Below are 20,494 nucleotides of genomic sequence, written 5' to 3' on the forward strand. Positions count from 1 at the left end.
TACTGATGCACTGAGTGATGTGGAACTGTTCTGGGGTGTGTTAGTTTGTGAGTGATCTCCTCAGAGGTGCAGCCGTGGCAGGAGCTGTTTTCCCCTGACCCTGTGTTTGTTGCAGTACCTCTACGCCTTCAGCATCGTGCCCATGAGCTCAATGGACCCCGCAGAGCTGGTGAAGCAGCCTCAGGATGTCACTGAAAATCCCTACAGGAAACTGAGGAAGGAGGCTCCCAAGGGCAAAGCCCCACTCTCTGCAGAGGTACTGCCCTGTGCTCCTCCACCTGTGCATTCCTGGTTCACTCTGTGCTCACAACACTGCTCGGCTTTCCCTTTGGGATACCTCTGTCCAAAACTATCCAATGCCTCTCTCTGTGGAGACAAGGCTGGGAGTGCTGGGGGTGTTCAGACTGGACAAGAGAAGGCTCCAGGGAAAACTTACTGTGGCCTTTCACTTCTTAAAGGAGGATTATAAGAAAGATGGGGACAGAGTTTTTTTCCTCTTCAGCATTAAAGCCTTCTAATGGCATTTGACATACCTCAGTCAAATGTTTTCAACTTCTGGTGAGTCTGTGACAGGTTAACTTCTCTAAGAAAAAGCCATTCTTTTGGCACTGGCTGGCAAATGAAAAGATTGGAATAGTCCATAAAATTAGGCAATTCTGAATGTTCAGCATAAGGCTGAGTAGGAAAGCATAATGATTTGAGGCAGCTGTCACAGAAGTTTTTCCCTGACCGAAGCAGGCAAAGTCTGCTGCATTACTAGGAGACCAGGTCATTCTGTTGTAGGATATTCAGAAGGAATTTCTTCCTGGAAAGAGTGCTGAGGCCTTGGCAGGGGCTGCCCAGGGAGCTTTGGAGTGCCCATGGCTGGAGGTGTCCAAGGCAGGGCTGGAGGTGGCACTCAGTGCTCTGGGCTGGGGACAAGGTGGGCATGGGGCACAGCTGGGACTCCGTGGGCTGGGAGGGATAAAATGCAAATTCTTGTATATCCTGTCACTTTCCATGATGCATTTCTAACTGAACATCCTGTTCACTTTCATTTCCTAAACAGGAAGAATCAGCTTGTCAGTTTTTCTTTGACTTGAACAAGCATCAAGGGAAGAAACGTCCCTCAGAGGGGAAAGAGAGAGGGGACTCCCAACCTAAGCAGGCCAAGAAACCCCGTAAGTGTGAAGATGCTTTCTCCTGAGCTCTTCCCTTGAGGCCCTGAAAGGACCACATCACTCCAAATTGTTCCTCAAGCTGTTGAGCTATAGGTGTCAGCTGGCCTGAGAGCTCGGTCACTGCCAGCTGCTGGGGGAATGCAGGAGGGTGAAGGGTCTCTTGTTTCCAAGGGAAGATAGGTGAAAGAAGGGTCAAGAGTGTGGTTTCAAAAGCTCTTTGGGTCTGAGGTGGTTGTGGTTGTGCTAACATTTACTTTCTGAACCCCAGACATGGCACTTCCAAAAACTCAGCTCAGGGATCACAGTTGGGGTGTGAATCCATTCAGGTGTTTTGGGTGTGATGGGTACGCCAGAACTGACAAGTGTGTTTGACAGCATCTGCCCTTGTCTTTACCTGTGCAGTAATTTTACCTCGTTTTGATTTGTTTGCTTAAATTTGCTGGTGTTTCTTATTAGTGAGCTGCAGCTACCAACTCCTGGAACTACTAAACCCCTCCTTCATTAGCTTAGAGCATTCCAGGAAGAATGACAGTCAGCAGGGTGTGACTGCCACCATCTCCTTTCTTGCTGGCATTTCCCTGCCCAGAGCTGTGTCCTTCTGACACCTTCAGCACTTCATAAACTGGGAAGGGTGGCTGGAAAATACCAGGTTGTCTGTGTTCTTACAAATATCCCTTCTGCTAATCCTTGTTTTCTTTCTCAACAAAGCTCAGCCTACAGGGCCCTGCTGGTTCTGCCTGGCCAGCCCAGAGGTGGAGAAGCACTTGGTTGTCAGTATTGGCACACATGTAAGTACCTGCAGCATGGGCTTTGCTAGGTCAGAATCGTGCTAAGACGTGGCAAAACAAAATACCAATCTCCAATTTAAAATTTAAACAAAAACCCCTTTATTTGCACCTGGCTCTTGGGTTTGCTTTCAGTTTCTTTGCATCTCCTCTACAAACACATGAACTCTTAAAAAGTGAAGCATAGCCCAGTTCTGTTCCAGCAGCAGAGCTGGATTCCAGTACCAGAACACTTTTTATTGTGCCAGCCCTGTGACCATCTGGCAAAACTTTTCCAGCTGGAAGTGAGCTGGAACCTGCTTTGGCAGCAGGATGCTCCAGTGCCAGATCTCTCTGAGGTGGCTCGTTCCAGTTTTGTTCTATAGAGATGGAAAAGAAGGTATATCTCCAAGATGTACTTCAAGATATTGACTTTGCAGCTCAGTCCATCATTGTTGTATGCACTTTCCTTAAAGTTACTGCTCCTGTATAGCATAATCCACTCACAGGGACAGGGTTGTCCACAGGCTTAGTTCAGAATTTTAAGGGGATTTTTGTGTCAGAATAAGAAATTTCTCCCTCAGTGGTAAAGTTCACTCAGCAGCTTCCCTGCAGACAAGGCATTCTCTGGCACTCAAAAGACACTATTTTTTTTGTTGTTGTTTGGCAGTCCCTTTGTCTCTTTCTTTTCATTCCTCTAGTGATTAATAGATCCGTATAAACATAAATCCAAATAAAATAGCTAATAAACAATCCCTAATAAGCAGCATAGAAGACTCCTGTTTCTGAGGCTGAGGGCTACTCAGAATGAGTAGTGAATTCCTGAGAGTGAATTCCTGCAGCACAGTGAGTAACTGGTGTGTGTTGTTTCACTCTAGTGTTACCTTGCCCTGGCCAAAGGGGGTTTGTCACCTGACCACGTCCTGATTTTGCCAATTGGGCACTATCAGTCAGTGGTGGACTTGTCTTCAGAGGTGTTGGAAGAAGTGACCAAGTACAAGGCTGCCCTAAAGGAATTTTTCAGAAGCAAGGGAAAGAGATATGTCCTGTTTGAAAGAAACTACAGGAGTCAGCATCTGCAGCTACAGGTATGGTTTGGGTGTCATCCTGGGAAAACATAAACTTGCACTGAATATAAACTCTGAATGAATTGAAAGAGTAATTTTGGGGTTTGTCGTGGTGGTTGCTGTGTGTGGCAGGTCTGTAAGTGAATCAGAGCTGTAACAGAACTACCACAGAGATGAGAAAGGAGAGGGCTGTGCTGAGAACTTCGAAGCTTTGAGTTTTCAGCTCTCTGTCCAGCTCCTACAGGAAAAAGTGTCTTATAAGTTTAAGCCTGTAGAGATGGGTGCTCACCTGTCTTGTGTGATGAGGCTGAGCTGTACTGAGGAGCCCACGAGCTCCAGTGATGGACTGACGGCTTTCTTAAAATGGATTGTCTTGTCTTCTTTTATGGAAATGTCCTCCCTCTCCAGGTGATTCCTGTCCCTCTGGACCTCTGTACTTCTGAAGACATCAAGGAGGCCTTTATTGCACAAGCACAGGAGCAGCAGATTGAGCTGTTAGAAATCCCAGAGCACTCGGATATTGCACAAGTATGGGGCCAGGTTTCACCTCTTCCCCTCTGTCCTGCTGAAATTGCTGTTTCCCTCTGAGGTCACTGTGGAGTGGGGTTAAGCTGTTGGAGGCAGAACCTCATGGGCTTAATTTGGGGTTGTGCCAGAGATGTTCTGCTCTGGGAGAAGTCCCCAAGACCAAAAGGTGATTTCTCAGCTGAGAAATGCAAGCATGGCCTCATCCTCCAAAAATTTGCTGTACTAGGCTGGGGTGACCTAGGTGAGGCTAGGAATCACCAAACCTGCCTGGTTCTCATTTAGTCACAGCAGAATTAAACCACAGAATATCATATGGGATCCCAGCAGGTAGTGACCCAGTGTTCCTTCCTCTCGTGGAAGGTAGTGTCTGACATCAGGCACTGACCTCAGGCAGTTTGTGGGGTTATTTTTCCAAGTTTCCTCCCAGGAGAGAGGACCACGGCATGGGGAGAGATGGGTCCCCAGCCCCTAAACTGGCTGGGAAGGAGGGTCTGCCTGTCACCTGGTAGGTCTTCTCAGAGCCAGTGTCTCTTCCCACCTTTCTTCACAGGAAAGGTCATTAGACACCGGAAGGGGCTGCCAGGGAGGTGGTGGTGTCACCAGCCCTGGAGGTGTTCAGGGTACAGACTGGACGTGGCATTCAGAGCCGTGGTCTAGTTAAGAATGTGGGGATATGTTGGACTTGCTGGTCTCGGAGGCGTTTTCCAGCCGAACCCATTCTGTGTTTCCGTGGTTCCCAACGCGCAGGTGGCTCAGCCGGGGACGCCGTACTTCTACGTGGAGCTGGACACGGGGGAGAAGCTGTTCCACCGCATCCGCGGCCGCTTCCCGCTGCAGTTCGGCAGGTGGGTGCCGGCCCCGCGCCCTGCGTGACGTCGTGTGACGTTGCGATGACGCCATCACGCTGTCGTTGCAGGGAGGTGCTGGCCAGCGAGGCGCTGCTGGCGCAGCCGGAGCGCGCGGACTGGCGGCAGTGCGCCGCCCAGCGGCCCGAGGAGGCGGCGCAGGCCCGCGCCTTCCGCCGCGAGTTCGAGCCCTTCGACTTCTCCCTCCGGGACTGAGGCGGCGCTGCCGGCGGCGGCCCCGGGCGGGCGCGGGCGGCGCCGGGCGGTGACGCGGCAATAAAAGCGGAGTGCCGGAGCGAGCGGCTGAGCCATGGAGCGGGGCGGCCCTCCCGCGCCCGCCCCCGTCGAGCGGGCCCCCGGTGGGGCCGCGCTGCGCGGGCACCCGGCCGGCGGCTGCGGGCCCTGGGAGATGCGCGACCGCCTGGGCACCGGCGGCTTCGGCAACGTGTGCCTGTACCAGCACCAGGTGGGACCGGGCCGGGCGGCGGGGAGGGCACGGCCGGGCCGGGGCGGCTGACGGCGCTGTGTCCCGCAGGACTCGGGCGACCGCGTGGCCATCAAGTCGTGCCGGCTGGAGCTCAGCGTCAAGAACAAGGACCGCTGGTGTCACGAGATCGACATCATGAAGAAGTGAGTGCGGGCGGGCCGGCACGGCTCTGCTCGGCACGGCGGCACCGGACACAGGGAACGGGGACAGCCGGGGGTCGGGCTCTGGATGGAGCGGGGGAAGGGACAGCCGGGGTCTGCCCCTGGACCAGCTGGGGAGCTGGGATCGTGTTGTGGGGAGAGCGGGTGCCTCGGCTGCTGAACCAGCTTGGGAGCGGGGACAAGCCGGGGCTCAGCCCCTGGACCTGTTGTCACCTGGCATGCCTGTGCTATCTCTCGTCCCAATGTCCCAGCTCATGCCTTGGCTCGGGAGCTGGCGAGCCCCAAGGCCCCTGCCCTGTCGTGCTGCCTGGGCTGTTCACTCATCCGAAATTCCTCCAAACTCACGTCACCCTGTGGGTTGAGTGTTGATTTTGTGACTTGATAACACCTACGTGTTCCCATACCCTGCGGTACTTTTGTTTTTGATTTAGCAACCAGGGATCCTGGAATTGCTTTTTATTCTGTTATGCTGCCAAATGTAAAGAATAAATTCTCCTTTCACTTCCGTATGAGAGAGTCCATACTCTGTGCTGCCCACCCTCCCTCTCCAGCAGGTCAAGCAGGGCTGGGCAGTTTTGGTCTCATGAATGTGGGAGCTGCCTCTGGGTGTTTGGATCTCACAGAACTGCTCCTAAGAGAGATCCTGGAGCAGGAAATCCTCTGTCCCACTGGTGGGAGCAGGGATGCTTGTCCTCCCCAAGGCCAGCAGTGACCCTGCTGTTCAGGGCTTTTATGAGCTCCTGCTGTCGCTTTGTTACCCTCACCTGCTCACTGTCTGCCATGTCATGGGGGGAAACCACTTGTAGGGAGCATGAATTTGTATGTCAGGGCTTGGTGATGTATGATTTAGTTGCTGAAAACAACCACTGAGTCACAAGCTGCTCTCGCATTGGTGTCCAGAGGCTTTGGAAGATGTAGAGAGAAATAATTTGCCTTCATTTCCTTCTGGATATGTAATTTATTCCCAAGAGTAGCATGTATTAGAGACAGTCAGGAAGCAGCTGTTTGAATTCAGCTGCAGAGGCTAACATTTCCCTCTGAATGTGGCTTTCACCTGCCTGGTGCAGTGACACAGATGTTAAGGGATTCTTCTGAAACACGTGAATCAGGAGGAGTCTGTTCCTACATGCAGCAGCACACGCACACACACACGTAATGACTTTGTCAGGACTGTGAAAGAATTCAGAGCTTGAGAACTTGGCTTTGAGACATTGTTTCTGCTCCTCACTGGTTTGTGTATTCCCAAGGTAGGGAATTTGGGTGCTGGTAGATACCAGTGAGCAAGGATACCTGTGGGGAACAGAAGGTGTCCCTGGAACATAAAATGGGATTGCATTGCAGTCCGTTGTCTCACTCTCCCAAGAGAGGAGTCAGTTTTCATGCAGCTCTCCGTGTGCTTAGGCTGAACCATCCCAACGTGGTCAGAGCCTGTGAAGTTCCCGAAGAGATGAACTTCCTGGTTAACGACGTTCCTCTCCTGGCCATGGAGTATTGCTCAGGGGGTGACCTCCGCAAGGTAACGCCTGCATTGCTTGCACTGAAAAACTGAATGACACTGGCCCAAACAAGGTGTGTTAGTGCTGCTCCTGTAACCAGGTCTGCTCTGTGGTGCCTCTCTTTTTGGGTATAGGTGTGAGGAGGTAAATGTAGAGTGGGAAAAAAGCACGGGTGGGAAATGAGGCTTGTGTTTTGGAAACGAGAGAGCAACCCTTTTATCCTGGCAGAGTGTATCCTTTCATGGCGCTGCTTTAGCATTGAAGCAGCTGCTGGCACCCAGCACGTTTGGCTTTGCTGCTGTGTCTCAATCTGTTCAGAGTCTGACTGGTTTGGGTTTACATGTATCCAGTGTTATGTTGCTCTCAGTACAGGGAATGAGCCCATTAGTGCTGGACTGGGGCCTCCAGGGATTCTGAACTCATTGTGAGCCATTCTGTGCACTGGCAACACCCCAAAATAAAGGAGCCTTTCAGTAGTTCCTTAGGCAGTGGCTTCATGACACAACAGAGTTTTTGCTCCCTTTCCATTACAGCTGGATCCAGGAAGCAGCAACTTCTGTAGGGGTGAGGCAGCAAATCCCTGTCAGGATTTGCTTAGAAATCACCTCACCTACGTGATCAGGAAACTCATTTTTCTGTAGTTTTTGTTACTGGTGTTAAACAGCCCTGGGGAACGTGAGCAGCTGGTGAGTACAGTAGCCTCATCTCATTATATAGTTTTGAGTTGTTAAAAACAGTCCAAGAGACACTTTTAAGGTTTAAGTAGCAGTAAGAGAAGGGGCATATATGAAAAAGCACTTGGGGGTTGCAGGCACAGACATCTGGCCGTGTTCTCAGAGACATCTGGCTGTTGTATTATTGCAGTAAAAATTTGGAGACTCCCTGAAGGTAGATTAGAGACCCTGGCTGAGAAATTAGCTCTACTTGCAATTCAGTGTTTGGTCACTTCATTTCTAATGAATCCTTAGGTGTGGCATAGATGCTGAAACAATTTAGAAAGTAACATGCTTCATTCCATGTGATGTTCTGTATAGCTTTGTTCCTTAAAAAAAAACAAAAACCCAACATAATCTTTTTTTGTTTCTGATTGTGTTCCTTAAATCTGTGACTTGTTTGCATCATTTGTGTTTCACTTCATTGTTAATTTCTCCTTGTGAATCCATCATGAGGGCTGAAGTACCTCAGTCATCTCTAAAAATCAGAAATTGCTGAAGCTGCTTTTATTGACAGCCCATTAAGATGGTCCTGAGAGGGAGCCTCCCTTGCCTGCAGCTCTGTGGCCCTGCCTTTGTCTCCTACCCCTTTGCTTTCTGAATTTTTGTTTTGTTTGAGTTTTTTCTTGTTGGCCATAATTTTATTGCACAAAGTCGACTGCCCCATTCAGCTGGAGTGATCCCTAAGCTGTGCTGTTTGCTGGTTAGTTTCAACGGAATGGAAAATGTTGGGTTTTGCTGTTGACTGTTGCAGGTGTGGATCTGAACATTTTTTTTTTTTTTTTTTTTTTTTTTTTTTTTTTTTTTTTTTTTTTTTTTTTTTTTTTTTTTTTTGTAGTTGCTAAACAAACCAGAAAACTGCTGTGGGCTGAAGGAAAGTCAAATCCTTTCTCTGCTTAGTGACATTGGTATGTAGTTAATGTGGTAGGGTTTTTTTTGTGGTGTTGTTTTGAGTTTTTTGTGTTTTAAGTGTTATGGTATTTTCCTTTTTCAGCTGACCATGAAAAGGGAACTAAAATGAACAGGGTATTAAAAAAAATAAATCAGGCCCACTGGAAAGCACCTGGGTTTTTGGACACTATGGGAAGGAAGAGCTGTCTGATAAAGGGCAGTGCCTGGGTTTCTCTAGGAAAAAGGTCTTCCAGAAAAGCTCCTTGTTTTCTTAATTCTCTTACAGATAACCTGTCACTGCTTGTAGGAAGAGCTAGTTTTGGCATGAGAAAGTATTTTACTGGCCTAGACTTCTGTCCTTTCAGTGCTCAAGAGGGCTTCCAGCTGAATATCTGAAATAAAGAGCTACTCTGCTTGCCCTATCCTGGTTCCCCTTCCAGATTTTTTTTTTTTTTAATTTAATAAAAAATTGACTGTCTTTGGCATATCTTTATGAAGATGTGAAAATGCAATGCAGAAGAAACACAGATTTGGAAGCTGTGAAATGTAGAAGTGAGTGGTGGAATGCTGGAAACTTGCCCCCCAGTATTAGGTTTTTATCAGATATATGTTTAATCAAGGTGAATTTCATTTTCTGGTAAATCAAACATATGTCTTTCAGGGTCTGGTATCCAGTATTTGCATGAAAACAGAATTATACACAGAGATTTAAAGCCTGAAAATATTGTTCTTCAGGATGAAGGTGGGAAGGTAAGTCAGGTGATCAGTGTGTTTCCACTGTCATTTCTGGAAACTGTCACATTGAACTGGACCGAAAACTCAACAGTGCATTTATTAAAAGCTTTAACACTGTTGTTTAAGCTTTGCCATGGACTTTTTTCCAGAATTTCCGTTCTGGCTTACCTTTTGGGAGTATTTTGTGGCTGTCACTGAGCAGATTTTTTGTTTGGTGATTTATTTTCCTCAGCATTTGCTCTTCTGATGAACTATTTAAACTGTTTGCAGATTGTTCACAAAATAATAGACCTGGGATATGCAAAGGATCTGGATCAAGGGAGTTTATGCACTTCATTTGTTGGAACCTTGCAGTATCTGGTAAGATATTTTTTAGTGTCACCAGCACTGGGACAGGGCAGCTGTGGCTTGGCACTGCCAGGGCTGAAACCTCCAAAAAAGGAGATCCTGGGGACCTGTCCCAAGGGTGTCCCCTCTCAGGAAGTCACACCTGGACACAGCTTTGTCTCTGCAGAAATACAAGGAAATGCCACAGTCAAAGTGTCTTTTTATGATCGTTTTTAGGCTCCAGAACTCTTTGAGAACAAATCCTACTCGGTTACTGTTGATTACTGGAGCTTTGGGACAATGGTGTTTGAATGTATTGCAGGATTTAGACCTTTCTTACATAATCTACAGCCATTTGCCTGGTAAGACCCTTATTCTGGAAGAGGTGCTTGGAAGTGCTAACACTCAAAACTGTGCTGAAAGACTTTAACCTGCATATGGAGGTTTCTGCTTGGCCTGCTGTACCTGTTTGCTTGGTTTTTAAAAGGGTGGTTCTGAAACAGAAAGAAGGTTTCTAACAGAAACTTGGGTTTCTGTAAAAACAAGAGAAGAGGAAAGTCTTTCCAGAGGCAGAGTTAATTAGAAGGGCTCCTCTCTTCCACACGGGGATGTTCTGGGTGGATTGAAAGTGGTTATCTTTGTCCTAGAAGATGGGTTTGTTTTCTAAAGCTGCTGGACACTGGCACTTTTTTGCTGTCTTCAGTTGCTCCTTTACAAAAACAACGCTCCTCAGTACATACACAAAGGATTTTATTTTCCAGGCATGAAAAAATCAAGAAGAAGGACCCAAAGCACATCTTTGCCTCTGAAGAGATGAACGGGGAGGTTCGCTTCAGCACCCACCTGCCACAGCCTCACAGCATCTGCAGGTAGGTGTGTCCTCATCACAGGGGACAGCTCTGGTCTTCTAAACTAAGGGCTCTCCCTCCTTTATCCCAAGCATTGAAAGCTCCTCCTCCTTTCTCTGGAGTGTTTCAAGTTCCTGGCAAGCTGCTGTTTGCTCCCAGTGACTCTTTTTTGGGTAGTTTGGGCTCTCTGGTGCCTGTTGCTCACAAAGGTGGTCAGAGCCTTTTGAATAGAGCACACAAGGAGAGGCCCAGGAAGCTGGGCTGCTTGAGCCTGGTGAGGGCCTCTCCTTTCTTACAGCCCTTCTGCTTTAGTTTGATTGTAGAGCCCATGGAAAACTGGTTGCAGCTGATGCTGAATTGGGATCCACAGCAGAGGGGTGGAGGTGCAGATCCTGAGACCAGTCGTCCGAGGTGTTTCTTAATAATGGATCACATACTGAATCTGAAGGTGAGAGGGGGCTGTTACTGGGTTTAAAAGCCTTCTGAAAGCATCCCAGAGGACAGAGAGTGTGTTCAGTGGAGGAAATCTCTAATCCTGGCATCATCCAGCTTCCAGAGTCAGGAAGAATCGTTTTTCTTGGTAGCAGGGAGTGCATATACAGCCTTTCCAGTACATACTGGAAGACAAAACATCACCTGCAATACTAATCTCTAGCTTTACATTTGGAGTGGAAGGATGACCCTGTATTACTGTTTGTTATCTTGGAAAGGGCTCGCCAGGATCAAATAAGAGTTTAATATCTGCTAATAGCAGTTTTTCTGGACTTCATTGTTGATGCTGTGACCTCCAGGTGTATTCACATACTATAGCAGTAATACCTATAGTAGAACAGAGGTGGTATTCCTGATTTTTCCTGTGCAAATAATTACTTGATCTTTGCTGGAGTCAGACCAGCCAAGACAAGCCCATGTAGAGAAATAGGATAATTTTGTCTCTGTTCTTTTAATGTAATTTAATGTAATTGAGCTCCAGCTGGGCTTATGAAGGGTGTTAGTGTGTTGGATTGTCATTTTGTCTGACATTAAAAGTTACAGGCCCAGGCTTTGATTTTTTTTATCGTGGGGCTTTGACGCTGTTGTACACCACGACGACACAAGACTCCAACTTCAGAAGGCTGAAAATGACTCCTTTATTTTTGGCATGTGTCTCATTTTTATGCTATTCTACACAGACCAATTCAATTGGTGAAACAAAGACAAACCTCCTCAATCACATTGGTCAGACCAGATTGACATCAAGGAGAACTCCCTCCTAGGGAAAAGAATGCAAACATAGTACAGTTACAAAAACATTTCTCTTGTTTACAGAAAATTCCCTGGGAAAAGAATTTCAGAAAACCAAAACATCTCAGGCATGAACCAGGGCTACAGGGCTTTACTCCTGAATTGATTATTGTGGTTATTAAAACCAAACAATGCTCTCATTCTACTCTGTGCTCCATCCCAGGCCTGTTTGCTTTTGTCTTTGATATCCAAGGATTTGTAATCTGCTTTTCCTCTTTCTACAGATAGTACACATCCTAAACATGACCTCTGCCAAGATTGTGTCCTTCCTTTTGCATCCTGAGGAAAGTCTCCATTCCCTTCAGAATCGCATTGAGTTTGAAACGGGAATAAGCCCTGGAAATCAGGAGCTGCTGTTGGAAACAGGGATTTGCTTGGACCCTCGGAAACCTGCTTCCCAGTGTGTTATTGATGGTGTGGTAAGAAGGATTCTGTTCATGTCTGTCACGTTCTCAGAGAATTTTAAAATCTTAGGGGAGATAGATTGCCAAAATCTTCTCCCACAGGAGACAGTTTGCTCTGTAAATGTAGTAATTCTAAAGATCTTTTCTTGGATAATGTAAGCTGGTTTTTGTAGTTGTACTCTGCCTAACTAATTAATTGCTAGCAAAGAATTCTGTCTTCCTGTAGGATCTATCTAAATAAGTTTTTAAGGTACTTGGTAAGAGAGAGTGCCCACAATTACTAGTTCATGATGTACTGGGTTAGTAGGAGCTGCCTGGGGTTTCTCTTCCTGATATTCTCTTCTCTTTTCTTCCCAGAGGGGCTGGGACAGCTACATGGTCTATTTGTTTGATAAAAGCAAAACTGTCTACGATGGCCCCTTTGCTTCTCGGAGTCTGTCTGACTGTGTCAACTACATTGGTGAGTGTGCTGGAAAAGTGCTGTTCTCATGCAAAATGAGATTAAATCTGCTTTATAAAGCCCTGTGTGTTGTCTTGAAGGGCTCTGTCTGATTCAAAGAGAACCATTTAAGAACCTGAAGCAGCCTAACACGTTGTCCTGATGACAGAGCCCTGGCATCACCAATTTGTGCTTTTGAGCTGTGTATGGAAGCTGTTTCTCTGCTTGCTGCTTCCCCTACTTGTCTCCTGAAGTGACAACAGTCATTGCACAACCTATTCCAATTCTGAAGGTTTATTTATCATAAATCTGTATCTATATGAATGACCTTCTGTACCTCTATGAAAGAACAGTAGTGTCAGGGGACAGGAGATGTCTGCTGGGATACTGCATGTAAAGAAAATGCCTTGTGACATGCAGTTACTGTTCAGTAACTTAATTTTCTTTGGCCTGGTTTTCCTTATCTTTTAGTGTCTCAGGTGTTTCTGTGTTGTGGGCTGTTTCATTCTGGTGAATCTCATTGCATGGCACCATTGTGCTGAATCTCTTGGAGCAAAGACCTTTTTCACCATGTTTATTGATACCCCAGTGTACTGACAGTTCCCATTTCTGTCAGGGAACACACCTGCATCTTTTCCCCTTAACTGCATTAGGAAATCTGAGAGGAAACCTACAAAAGGTTCAGATGAAACAGATGAGGACAGTGACCAGTATCAATGGATTAAATGAAGCGACTAAATTTGCTACCTTAGGCTTTAGAGTTTCTTGGCCAAAACCCCCCCATCGGTTTTTACCTGCTCAGTCAGAGGCTGTCACATACGTGGGGAGCTGTGACCTGAAAAGCTTATACATGCTCCAGTAGCATCACCTAGATACTGAGCAGAACTTACCTGGCTTCTTAGGCATCTGAAGCAGGAATTAGGAATGTTGTCCTTTTCCAGAGTTGTCACTGCACTGTGTTTCTCCTGTGTTCAGTCCAGGACAGCAAAATCCAGCTGCCAATCCCTCAGCTGCGCAAGGTGTGGGCAGAAGCGGTTCACTACGTCATTGGGCTGAAGGAGGATTACAGCAGGCTTTTCCAGGGACAGAGAGCTGCCATGTGAGTTGTCACTCGTTCAGAGGGATCAGTGCTGTGCCACCACGGGGTCTGTTTGCCTGCAATTGTGCATCTCAGGGAGTTTTGGTTTCCCAAAGTTTCACAGCCCTCTGCTGTTCTGTGCCTTCACATCATAAAACATGTTTGGGCTGGGAGCTTATTCCACTCCTGGAACTGTGCTGGCTAATGCCTGACATTGATAATAACAAAAAAACTACTTGAATATACTCAGAGTCTCACAGCATGGCTGAGATTGATTGAGGCCTCTGGAAGCTCTCCAGCCCAATCCATGCTCAAAAAGGACCACATCCTCACAGCTCTCAAATATATCCAAGGATGGAGACTCCACAACATCTCTGGGCAGGTTGTCCTGGTTGTTCAGGCACCCTTAGAGTAACAGAATTTCCTGTTTTTTAAGTCCAGCTGGGCTTTCCAGCTAATGTGTGCTGTCCTTGTTCCACCTGTTAGGCTCAGCCTCCTTCGGTACAATGCCAACCTGATCAAAATGAAGAACAACATGGTGTCAGCATCCCAGCAGCTGAAAGCGAAGCTGGAATTCTTCCACCAGAGCATTCGCCTCGACCTGGAGAGATACAGTGACCAGATGGCTTATGGCATATGTAGGTATTGGGGAATATTTGTCTGGGTGTCTCCTGTGATCCTGTGAAGAAGCTCAGCATCTTTATGAGTGTATTTTAGTTACGGGAGCTGCAGGAGAAGAGTTTGGCAGGAGCAAAGGCAGGAGGGTTAAAACCAGAATGTTTTTGGAGACCTTCAGTGACAGTGAGACAAGTGATCAGCTGTTCTCCACTGAGAACAGAAAACAGGAACATTAATAGTACTGGGGATGTAAATATTTGCTATTTATTCATTCAGAGTCTGATTTATTTGGAGTTGTGACGGGGCACCAAGTGGAGCTGCTGCACTTGCTGACAGTGCTAACAAGTTGCTGTGCTTGTTATCCGAAGAAACCAGTTGTCAGGATGAAAGATGGGCTTAAAAAACACCAGCTACAGTTTCATGTCCCAAAAACAAATAGTTCAGGAGAAAATAGCAAGATTTACACATAGTTTGAGTATTTATGGCTAAAAAAGGCAACCTGAGTCAAAAATGATGACTGGGCTGAAGGATGATGATGGAAAATGGAAAGACACTGTCAACTGGGTTTGGACAGTCTGTGTTCAATCAAAAGTGGCAGTTGTTGAGCTTAATGGTGGAGTTTGAAGATTCAGTGATTGCAAGCAGTGAAATCCTCCCAAAGGGTTTGTGTGTGAATTAAGGTTGAGCACAGAGTTGCAGCATTGCTGTCTCTCTGATATCTGGGTCATGACTCCTGCTGGGTGAATCAGCATCATGTTCTTTGTGTTCAGATTACACCAATACACGCAAAGTTCAGGTCTTGCTTTATTTTTGTGTCTTAATGCCTTTTTATAAATTAACAACTTTTTTTTTTTTTTTAAGCTTCAGAGAAGATGCTCAAAGCCTGGAAGGAAATGGAAGAGAAAGCCTCTCAGTGTGCACAGGTAGGGGATGTTAAAGCTGCATTATCTCTGTGTGAAGGAGACTGTGACAGGAATTGAATGTGTCATATGTGCCACTGCTGTGTCCCTTGGGTGTTTCATTCCCCTGCCTGCTGTGGGAATGGAAATATCACTGCAGGTGCATTAAAAAAGGCACAGTCTCCTATCACCACGTTGTTTGAATGGATTTGGACAAAAACAACCAAAGTCACCAGACTCAGTTCTCTGAAAAGGAAAGTGGAACACAGAGACACGTTACTTGTTACCCAAAAGAAATGGTGTTGCTATGGATCTGGGGTCTTCCTGGCTGGATTTGCTGCGCACAGAAATTCCCATTGCTGAAGCTGAAAACCAATCACTTGCTATGCAGCGATTTCAAAATTGCAGGACTTCACTGAGGAGTACAGACATAAATCACTGGCATGCAAATCACTGCAAGTAAAGATGCAAATTAGTTTTAAATAAGAGTAATTTCTTTTTATTATCTAAGGAATGGATAAAAGATGGCTGCTTCTAGCAGGATAATTCAAGGCTGTCTCTGTCTGTTGTTTCCAGACAACCAGGAAACTCACACAATATTTATTTGGCAGACCATAAGATTATGTTCTGTTATTCACCTGCCCTGACCCTTTATCAGGAATGGAAAATGTTTCACTCTATACACAGGGATATCTTAGTCTGTCTAGGAGGCAATCCAGAGACATGAAGAGATGATTTATGAAGAAGAAACTGATTTTTCTCAGCCACTGTTGGTGGTCAGAGGTTTGGTTCTGGTGATACCAATGCACTGAGAACAAAAACCCTTAATTATTGTAGCAGGCTTGTATCAAAGAGCTTTTTTGTCTGCTAAACTCTCCAGGCAGTCAGCCCATTATCCCAACAAGTGTTCTTTAAAGGGGGTCTTTATCTCCTTGATTGCTCTCCTTCAGTCTGATCTGTGCCCACATTTCACCTCAGGCTGAAGATATTGGCTACCTGGATGAGCAGATCATGGCTCTGCACACCGAAATCGTGGAGCTGCAGAAGAGTCCCTATGCAAGGCGCCAGGGAGAGGTCATGGAGACCTTGTGAGTCCTGTGCTTCTCATTTGTACTGCATAGAATTGGATTTTGTGTATTTCAGTGTCTGAGGGGTATTTTTGCCCTCTATTGCTGGTTCCCTTGGTGATTTTGAAGTGCAAACTGCAAGTACAGAGTAGTGTGCAGTTGATTTGAGATCATTTTGCTTGAGAAAAGAATAATCCCACCACTTGTGGGGCACTTCCCTGTCACTGAACTATGAAACCTCATCTTACCAGAGCCCAGGACTAAGATAAATCTTGGTCTCAACTGGGATTTCCTTTTGTGTTGGAGAGGAGTGACTTTCTTCCTGTTGAGTGAGAAAACGATGTGATTGATCATTGTAAAACCCTGTTAAATACCTTCAGTATTTTCAAATCAAGGGTAAATATCTCATGGGTGCTTGAATATTTGGAAAGATGGTGTGGGTTTTTTTAAAGTATTATAATATGAAAGGGCTAAATGGTATTTCTGATCTTGAGAAGACATAGGAAGCAGTTACTGGGCTGCTGCTGAGAGCACAAGTGGCAATTCTAAAAGAGAGGGATTGAACAGCCATTAAATCTGTTAATAAGAGCTCTTCAACACAACTCTGTTCTGGGAGGAAATGTGCCTGCTCCTGGCATGTTCTTCCCCCTCCCTCTTGGCTAAGTTGCTTTTCATTCTGAGTTAGGTGCAGCAGAACTGGTGCACAGGGGAGGAAGTGGTGCAAAGGAGAAGCTACCTACTGCAGCGGCAAACTAATCAGGATCATGCCTCCTTAAACATTATTTTTAATCAATATTTCCACTGCAGACCAGGGTCAGAGCTGGAAAACTGCTGCTTGTTGCTGACAGAGTGGGATTTAGAACAGGGAGGATTTTGTTCAAGGCTGGAAGTTTTCAGTTTGGCTGCTTTGGAAATACTTGAAAGAAGTAATGGGAAGAAGAGAAGCACAGTCGTCTTGCTTGTGATACAGCTGTCTCTTTCCATTTATAGAATATTACTAAAATTCAGGCAAAAAAAGCAGAACAGGAACAAGAATTTTTCAGGCAGTTGTGCAGTCACAGTTTCAAAAACAAAATCAGATAATTAAAGATACAGGGGAAAGAAAACATAGCTGAGCCATGTGAAGATTTGAAACTGAAAATAAGCTCCACTTGGTGTGGTTTTCTGAGAAGAAATTATATAATGGGAGAAAAAGAGAGAGAGCTTTTGGGAAGGTGTTGTATTCTATCACTGAGCATCCCTGTGTTCCAAAGTCCATGCTTGTGTATCAGCTGTAGGAGAAGGTCCAGTGTCTGAGTGCAGGAAAAAGCATCCCTTCACTGCTGTGCTTTTATTTCTTGAGTTCACCTGGCTGCTGACACCTGCCTGAATCATACTCTTCTTTTTGAAGGGAACAGAGAGCCATAGACCTGTACAAGCAATTAAAAACACGACCTCCAGGTATGGAAGGAGATGATTTAAAGACTGTTTCACCCTTTTACCCCATGATTAATTGTTCTGAACTGAAACCCAGAAAATACTGATAGGATTTACTAACGTGGTGGTTGCTGGCCCTTCCAGATCATGCCTACAGTGACAGCACAGACATGGTGAAGATCATTGTGCAGACAGTACAGAGCCAGGACCGAGTCCTCAAGGAGCTCTTTGGCCACCTCAGGTACTTCATGCAGACAAAACCCCCAAACAAATCCAACTTGCAGCATTTGGAGCTCTGTACTAGGAAAAGATAAGGGAAATCACGGAGGTCAGAGCCCAAAAAGCTCCATCCACCTTTCTCATAGCATTAATTCTGCTCCTCTGTGTCTGTTTCCGCCTAATTTTTAAAAACATGACTGTTAGCAAGCAAGAGGTCACTTTAAGGCAAATTCTGCCGGTTGGAAGTTGGAATTCAAATCTCCAGGGCAAAAAGAAGTAGTTACAGAGCTGAGAAGATACCACAGTACATTACCTTTTCAAGTATCCTGAATCCCAAGGTGGGGCTTTTGGTGTTGCCAGAATGTGCTGGGAAGTGACTTTGTGTTTGGTTTTTATTCCAGCAAGCTGTTGGGCTGCAAGCAGAAGATCATTGACCTGCTCCCCGAGATTGAAGTGGCTCTAAATAACATCAAGGAAGCTGACAACTCAGTGATGCAGATGCAGGGAAAAAGACAAAGGGAGATATGGCATTTGCTGAAAATTGCTTGTGTGAGTAGCTGTGGGGCTATTTGTTTGCACTTCCTTCCAGTGCACAAGCTAGGAAACATCAAAGTAAACTCAGCAAAAAGGGGTAACTGCTATTCTATGGTTAGATTTTTTTTTTCCTGCAGAGAAGGGCAGGCTGAGATGGTAAAAGCAGAAGCTAAATAGGTGCTTTCCTGGTTCAGGTGTTTTATAGGGCACTTTGTTGCTTTTGCATTAATTACAGTGCCTGAAGCCATCTCCTGGTTCCTACATCTGTGTCTGTGTTACCAACAGTGCTTATGTGTAATCCCAAATCTTGCCTACATAACATTTAAGCCTAAATCCTTCTGAATTTCTTTCTTCCAGACTCAGAGCTCCTCTCGCTCACTGGTCAGCTCAAGCCTGGAAGGGACAGCCTCGACTCCAGCAGCCACGTGGCTCCCCCAGAGCTCCTCAGGGAACTCAGCTCCTCACCCTCTGTCCTCACTGGCAGCTCCTGAAGATGGGTATGAGCTCCTGGGGCAGGAGTCACGAGTTTTGGGAGTTCCTGTGTCACTAATGCTCTAAAAAATGAGGGACTTCCCTCATTTGGTGGAACTCTTTATTCAGAAACCTTTGCACTCTATTTCTGAGCCAGTTCCATGTGCTTCTGCTAAAGGACTGTGCCAACCATTTATTGCATGTCATGTTGCTCTTCCTTGGGCCTGGATCTGGTTCTTAAGGCCCCTTTCCCACAGTCCATGCTGAGTTGTCTTGATGCCTTGGGAAGGCTGACCTGAAACAGATTGGGCAGAGCTAGAGAATTAAGTAGGTATTTATTGAAAGGCCTTTAGGAAACACCTTGGGCAGGACAAGAGCCTGGCCAGGGCTACACCCAAGGTGGACCCAAAATGGTCACAAATTTGGCACAAAATGGGTGACGGGTCACGAGGTCTCACACTTTTATAAGTTTTGGTCCATTTGCATATTGGGGTTTAATTGTCCAATTCTAGGTCCAGGTTGTGAGGTCCCATCCTTCTTGTTCCTCCCTTCAGTCCATCATTGTTTGTGCTTTTGGGGCTGAAAGTTGTCCTTGGTGTGCAGCAGGAGAAGGATTTGTTTTGTGTCCCTGCTGTGTACAGAGCTGAGTGACACTGACTGTGAGCTCAGAACTGCACCCCTGGGCAGCACAGAACCTGAAATACAGCAAAGCTAAAACTTAAAGTATCAGTCTGGAGCTGAGGGTGTTTTGCTCTTTGCTTCATTTACAATTTTACATTCAGTATGTTCTGCCAGTGTGAAGCTCTTTGTCCTGCCAGCTCCAGGCAGGTTTTTTGTCACCTACCACTGCACAAACTACAAATCACTGTTTTGGGTTGTTGGGTTTTGGTTTTTAATTTTCTTCTCTGCAGTGCAGCACCTTTTGATGGGGTCATTACTTTTGGTGCTTGAAATCCGTCATCTTACGGCTTTTTTCTTCCTGCAGGGAAAGTTTTGCTGATGTGATCCAGGAGAATGTGAATTACCTCGAGCTCTTCAACAGCATTTTGCAGGAGGTGAGGCAGGAGCAGAGCTCTATGATGGTAAGTGCTGGTGCATCTGCCAGGACCTGGCTTTCAGGGGACACCCAAGGGTGCTCTGGGGATGTGGAGAACTCCTTGAATAGGAAAAGGTAGCAGGCTGCTCCAAGCCCCATCCAGCATGGCTTTGGACACTTCCAGGGATCCAGGGGCAGCCACAGCTGCTCTGGGCACCCTGTGCCAGGGCCTGGCCACCCTCCCAGAGAATAATTTCTTGCCAAAATCCCATTTGACCCTGCCCTCTGGCACTGGGAAGCCATTCCCCATTGTCCTGGCACTCCATACCCATGGAAATAGTTTCTTTCCATCTTTCCTGTAGCCCCTTCAGGCACTGGAAGGCCCCAGTTAGGTCCCTCTGAAGCTTCTCTTCTCCAGGCTGAACAATCCCAATTCTCTCAGCCTTTCCTTAGAGGACAGAGGAGAGTCATCCTTTGGCCACCAGTTTGGAAAATTCCATGATTTCCCATAAGTCCCTAAAATGGACTCCCAGGGCTCAGTTAGTCCAGCTCCTGTGCTGTGCTGCATTGCGGTAACTCCTGGGAGCACCCTTTCTAAGGGTAATTACTGATTTTTCATCAAACAAGACCCACACCCAGTAGCCAGACCCTGTGCTCAGTTGGGGTTTATTTTGCTACTTTTTGCAGAGTTTCGACTGGAGCTGGCTGAAGTAGTCCCAGGAGCTGAGGTGCTGCATCACCCAAGTGCCTTCTGTGTGCTGAGCGCGGGCTCGGCCGCCTTCCCGTGGGACAGAGCCCTGTTCTGTTTCTGTCACTATGTCACCCACTGGCTGTCCCCCCAGGGAGGAGCCTGGCCCCAGCCCGTGGAGCCTCCTCAGGGCAGGGGGTGCAGGCAGGGCCCGCCGCTGCCGTGTGCCCCATGAATGTATAGTGCGTGTACATATAATAAACTCTGTGGTGAGCCACATATACACACTCTGAGGCCTGGTCACTCCCGTGGCGCCATC

The 20,494-nt window shown here is 46.6% G+C and overlaps 2 protein-coding genes and 1 long non-coding RNA gene across 6 annotated transcripts in view; 2 read left to right on the plus strand and 1 right to left on the minus strand.

Moving 5' to 3' along the window:
- CWF19L1 (CWF19 like cell cycle control factor 1) overlaps positions 1-5,518 on the plus strand; it is a 19,145-nt gene extending 13,627 nt beyond the window's left edge. For 3 of the 4 annotated variants that reach the window (XM_066324304.1, XM_066324307.1, XM_066324308.1), the window contains 7 exons: positions 116-280; positions 1,049-1,160; positions 1,869-1,948; positions 2,803-3,012; positions 3,400-3,519; positions 4,267-4,364; positions 4,436-5,518. In XM_066324304.1, coding sequence (XP_066180401.1) covers positions 116-280; positions 1,049-1,160; positions 1,869-1,948; positions 2,803-3,012; positions 3,400-3,519; positions 4,267-4,364; positions 4,436-4,580 — 930 coding nt within the window. In that variant the 3' untranslated portion in view covers positions 4,581-5,518. The remainder of the gene's footprint in view (positions 1-115; positions 281-1,048; positions 1,161-1,868; positions 1,949-2,802; positions 3,013-3,399; positions 3,520-4,266; positions 4,365-4,435) is intronic. The other variant, XM_066324306.1, reaches the window with a different exon arrangement.
- LOC136364405 (uncharacterized) lies at positions 2,024-3,416 on the minus strand. The gene is made up of 2 exons (XR_010744148.1): positions 3,281-3,416; positions 2,024-2,304 (listed from the first exon to the last, which is right to left on the minus strand). It is a non-coding gene; the product is annotated as an uncharacterized lncRNA (long non-coding RNA).
- Positions 4,537-20,454, plus strand: CHUK (component of inhibitor of nuclear factor kappa B kinase complex). Its single transcript, XM_066324302.1, has 21 exons — positions 4,537-4,830; positions 4,900-4,994; positions 6,414-6,528; positions 8,060-8,129; positions 8,774-8,862; positions 9,118-9,207; positions 9,412-9,536; positions 9,936-10,043; positions 10,335-10,470; positions 11,531-11,725; positions 12,068-12,170; positions 13,125-13,248; positions 13,714-13,865; positions 14,707-14,768; positions 15,723-15,832; positions 17,202-17,251; positions 17,372-17,468; positions 17,848-17,995; positions 18,338-18,477; positions 19,437-19,533; positions 20,175-20,454. Exons 1-21 carry the CDS (start codon positions 4,675-4,677, stop codon positions 20,199-20,201), a joined length of 2,289 nt encoding a protein of 762 aa, XP_066180399.1. The 5' UTR covers positions 4,537-4,674; the 3' UTR covers positions 20,202-20,454.
- The last annotated feature ends 40 nt before the right edge of the window (positions 20,455-20,494 follow it).

This window comes from Sylvia atricapilla, chromosome 8 (assembly GCF_009819655.1).
Source record: "Sylvia atricapilla isolate bSylAtr1 chromosome 8, bSylAtr1.pri, whole genome shotgun sequence".
Classification (NCBI taxonomy): Eukaryota; Metazoa; Chordata; class Aves; order Passeriformes; family Sylviidae; genus Sylvia; species Sylvia atricapilla.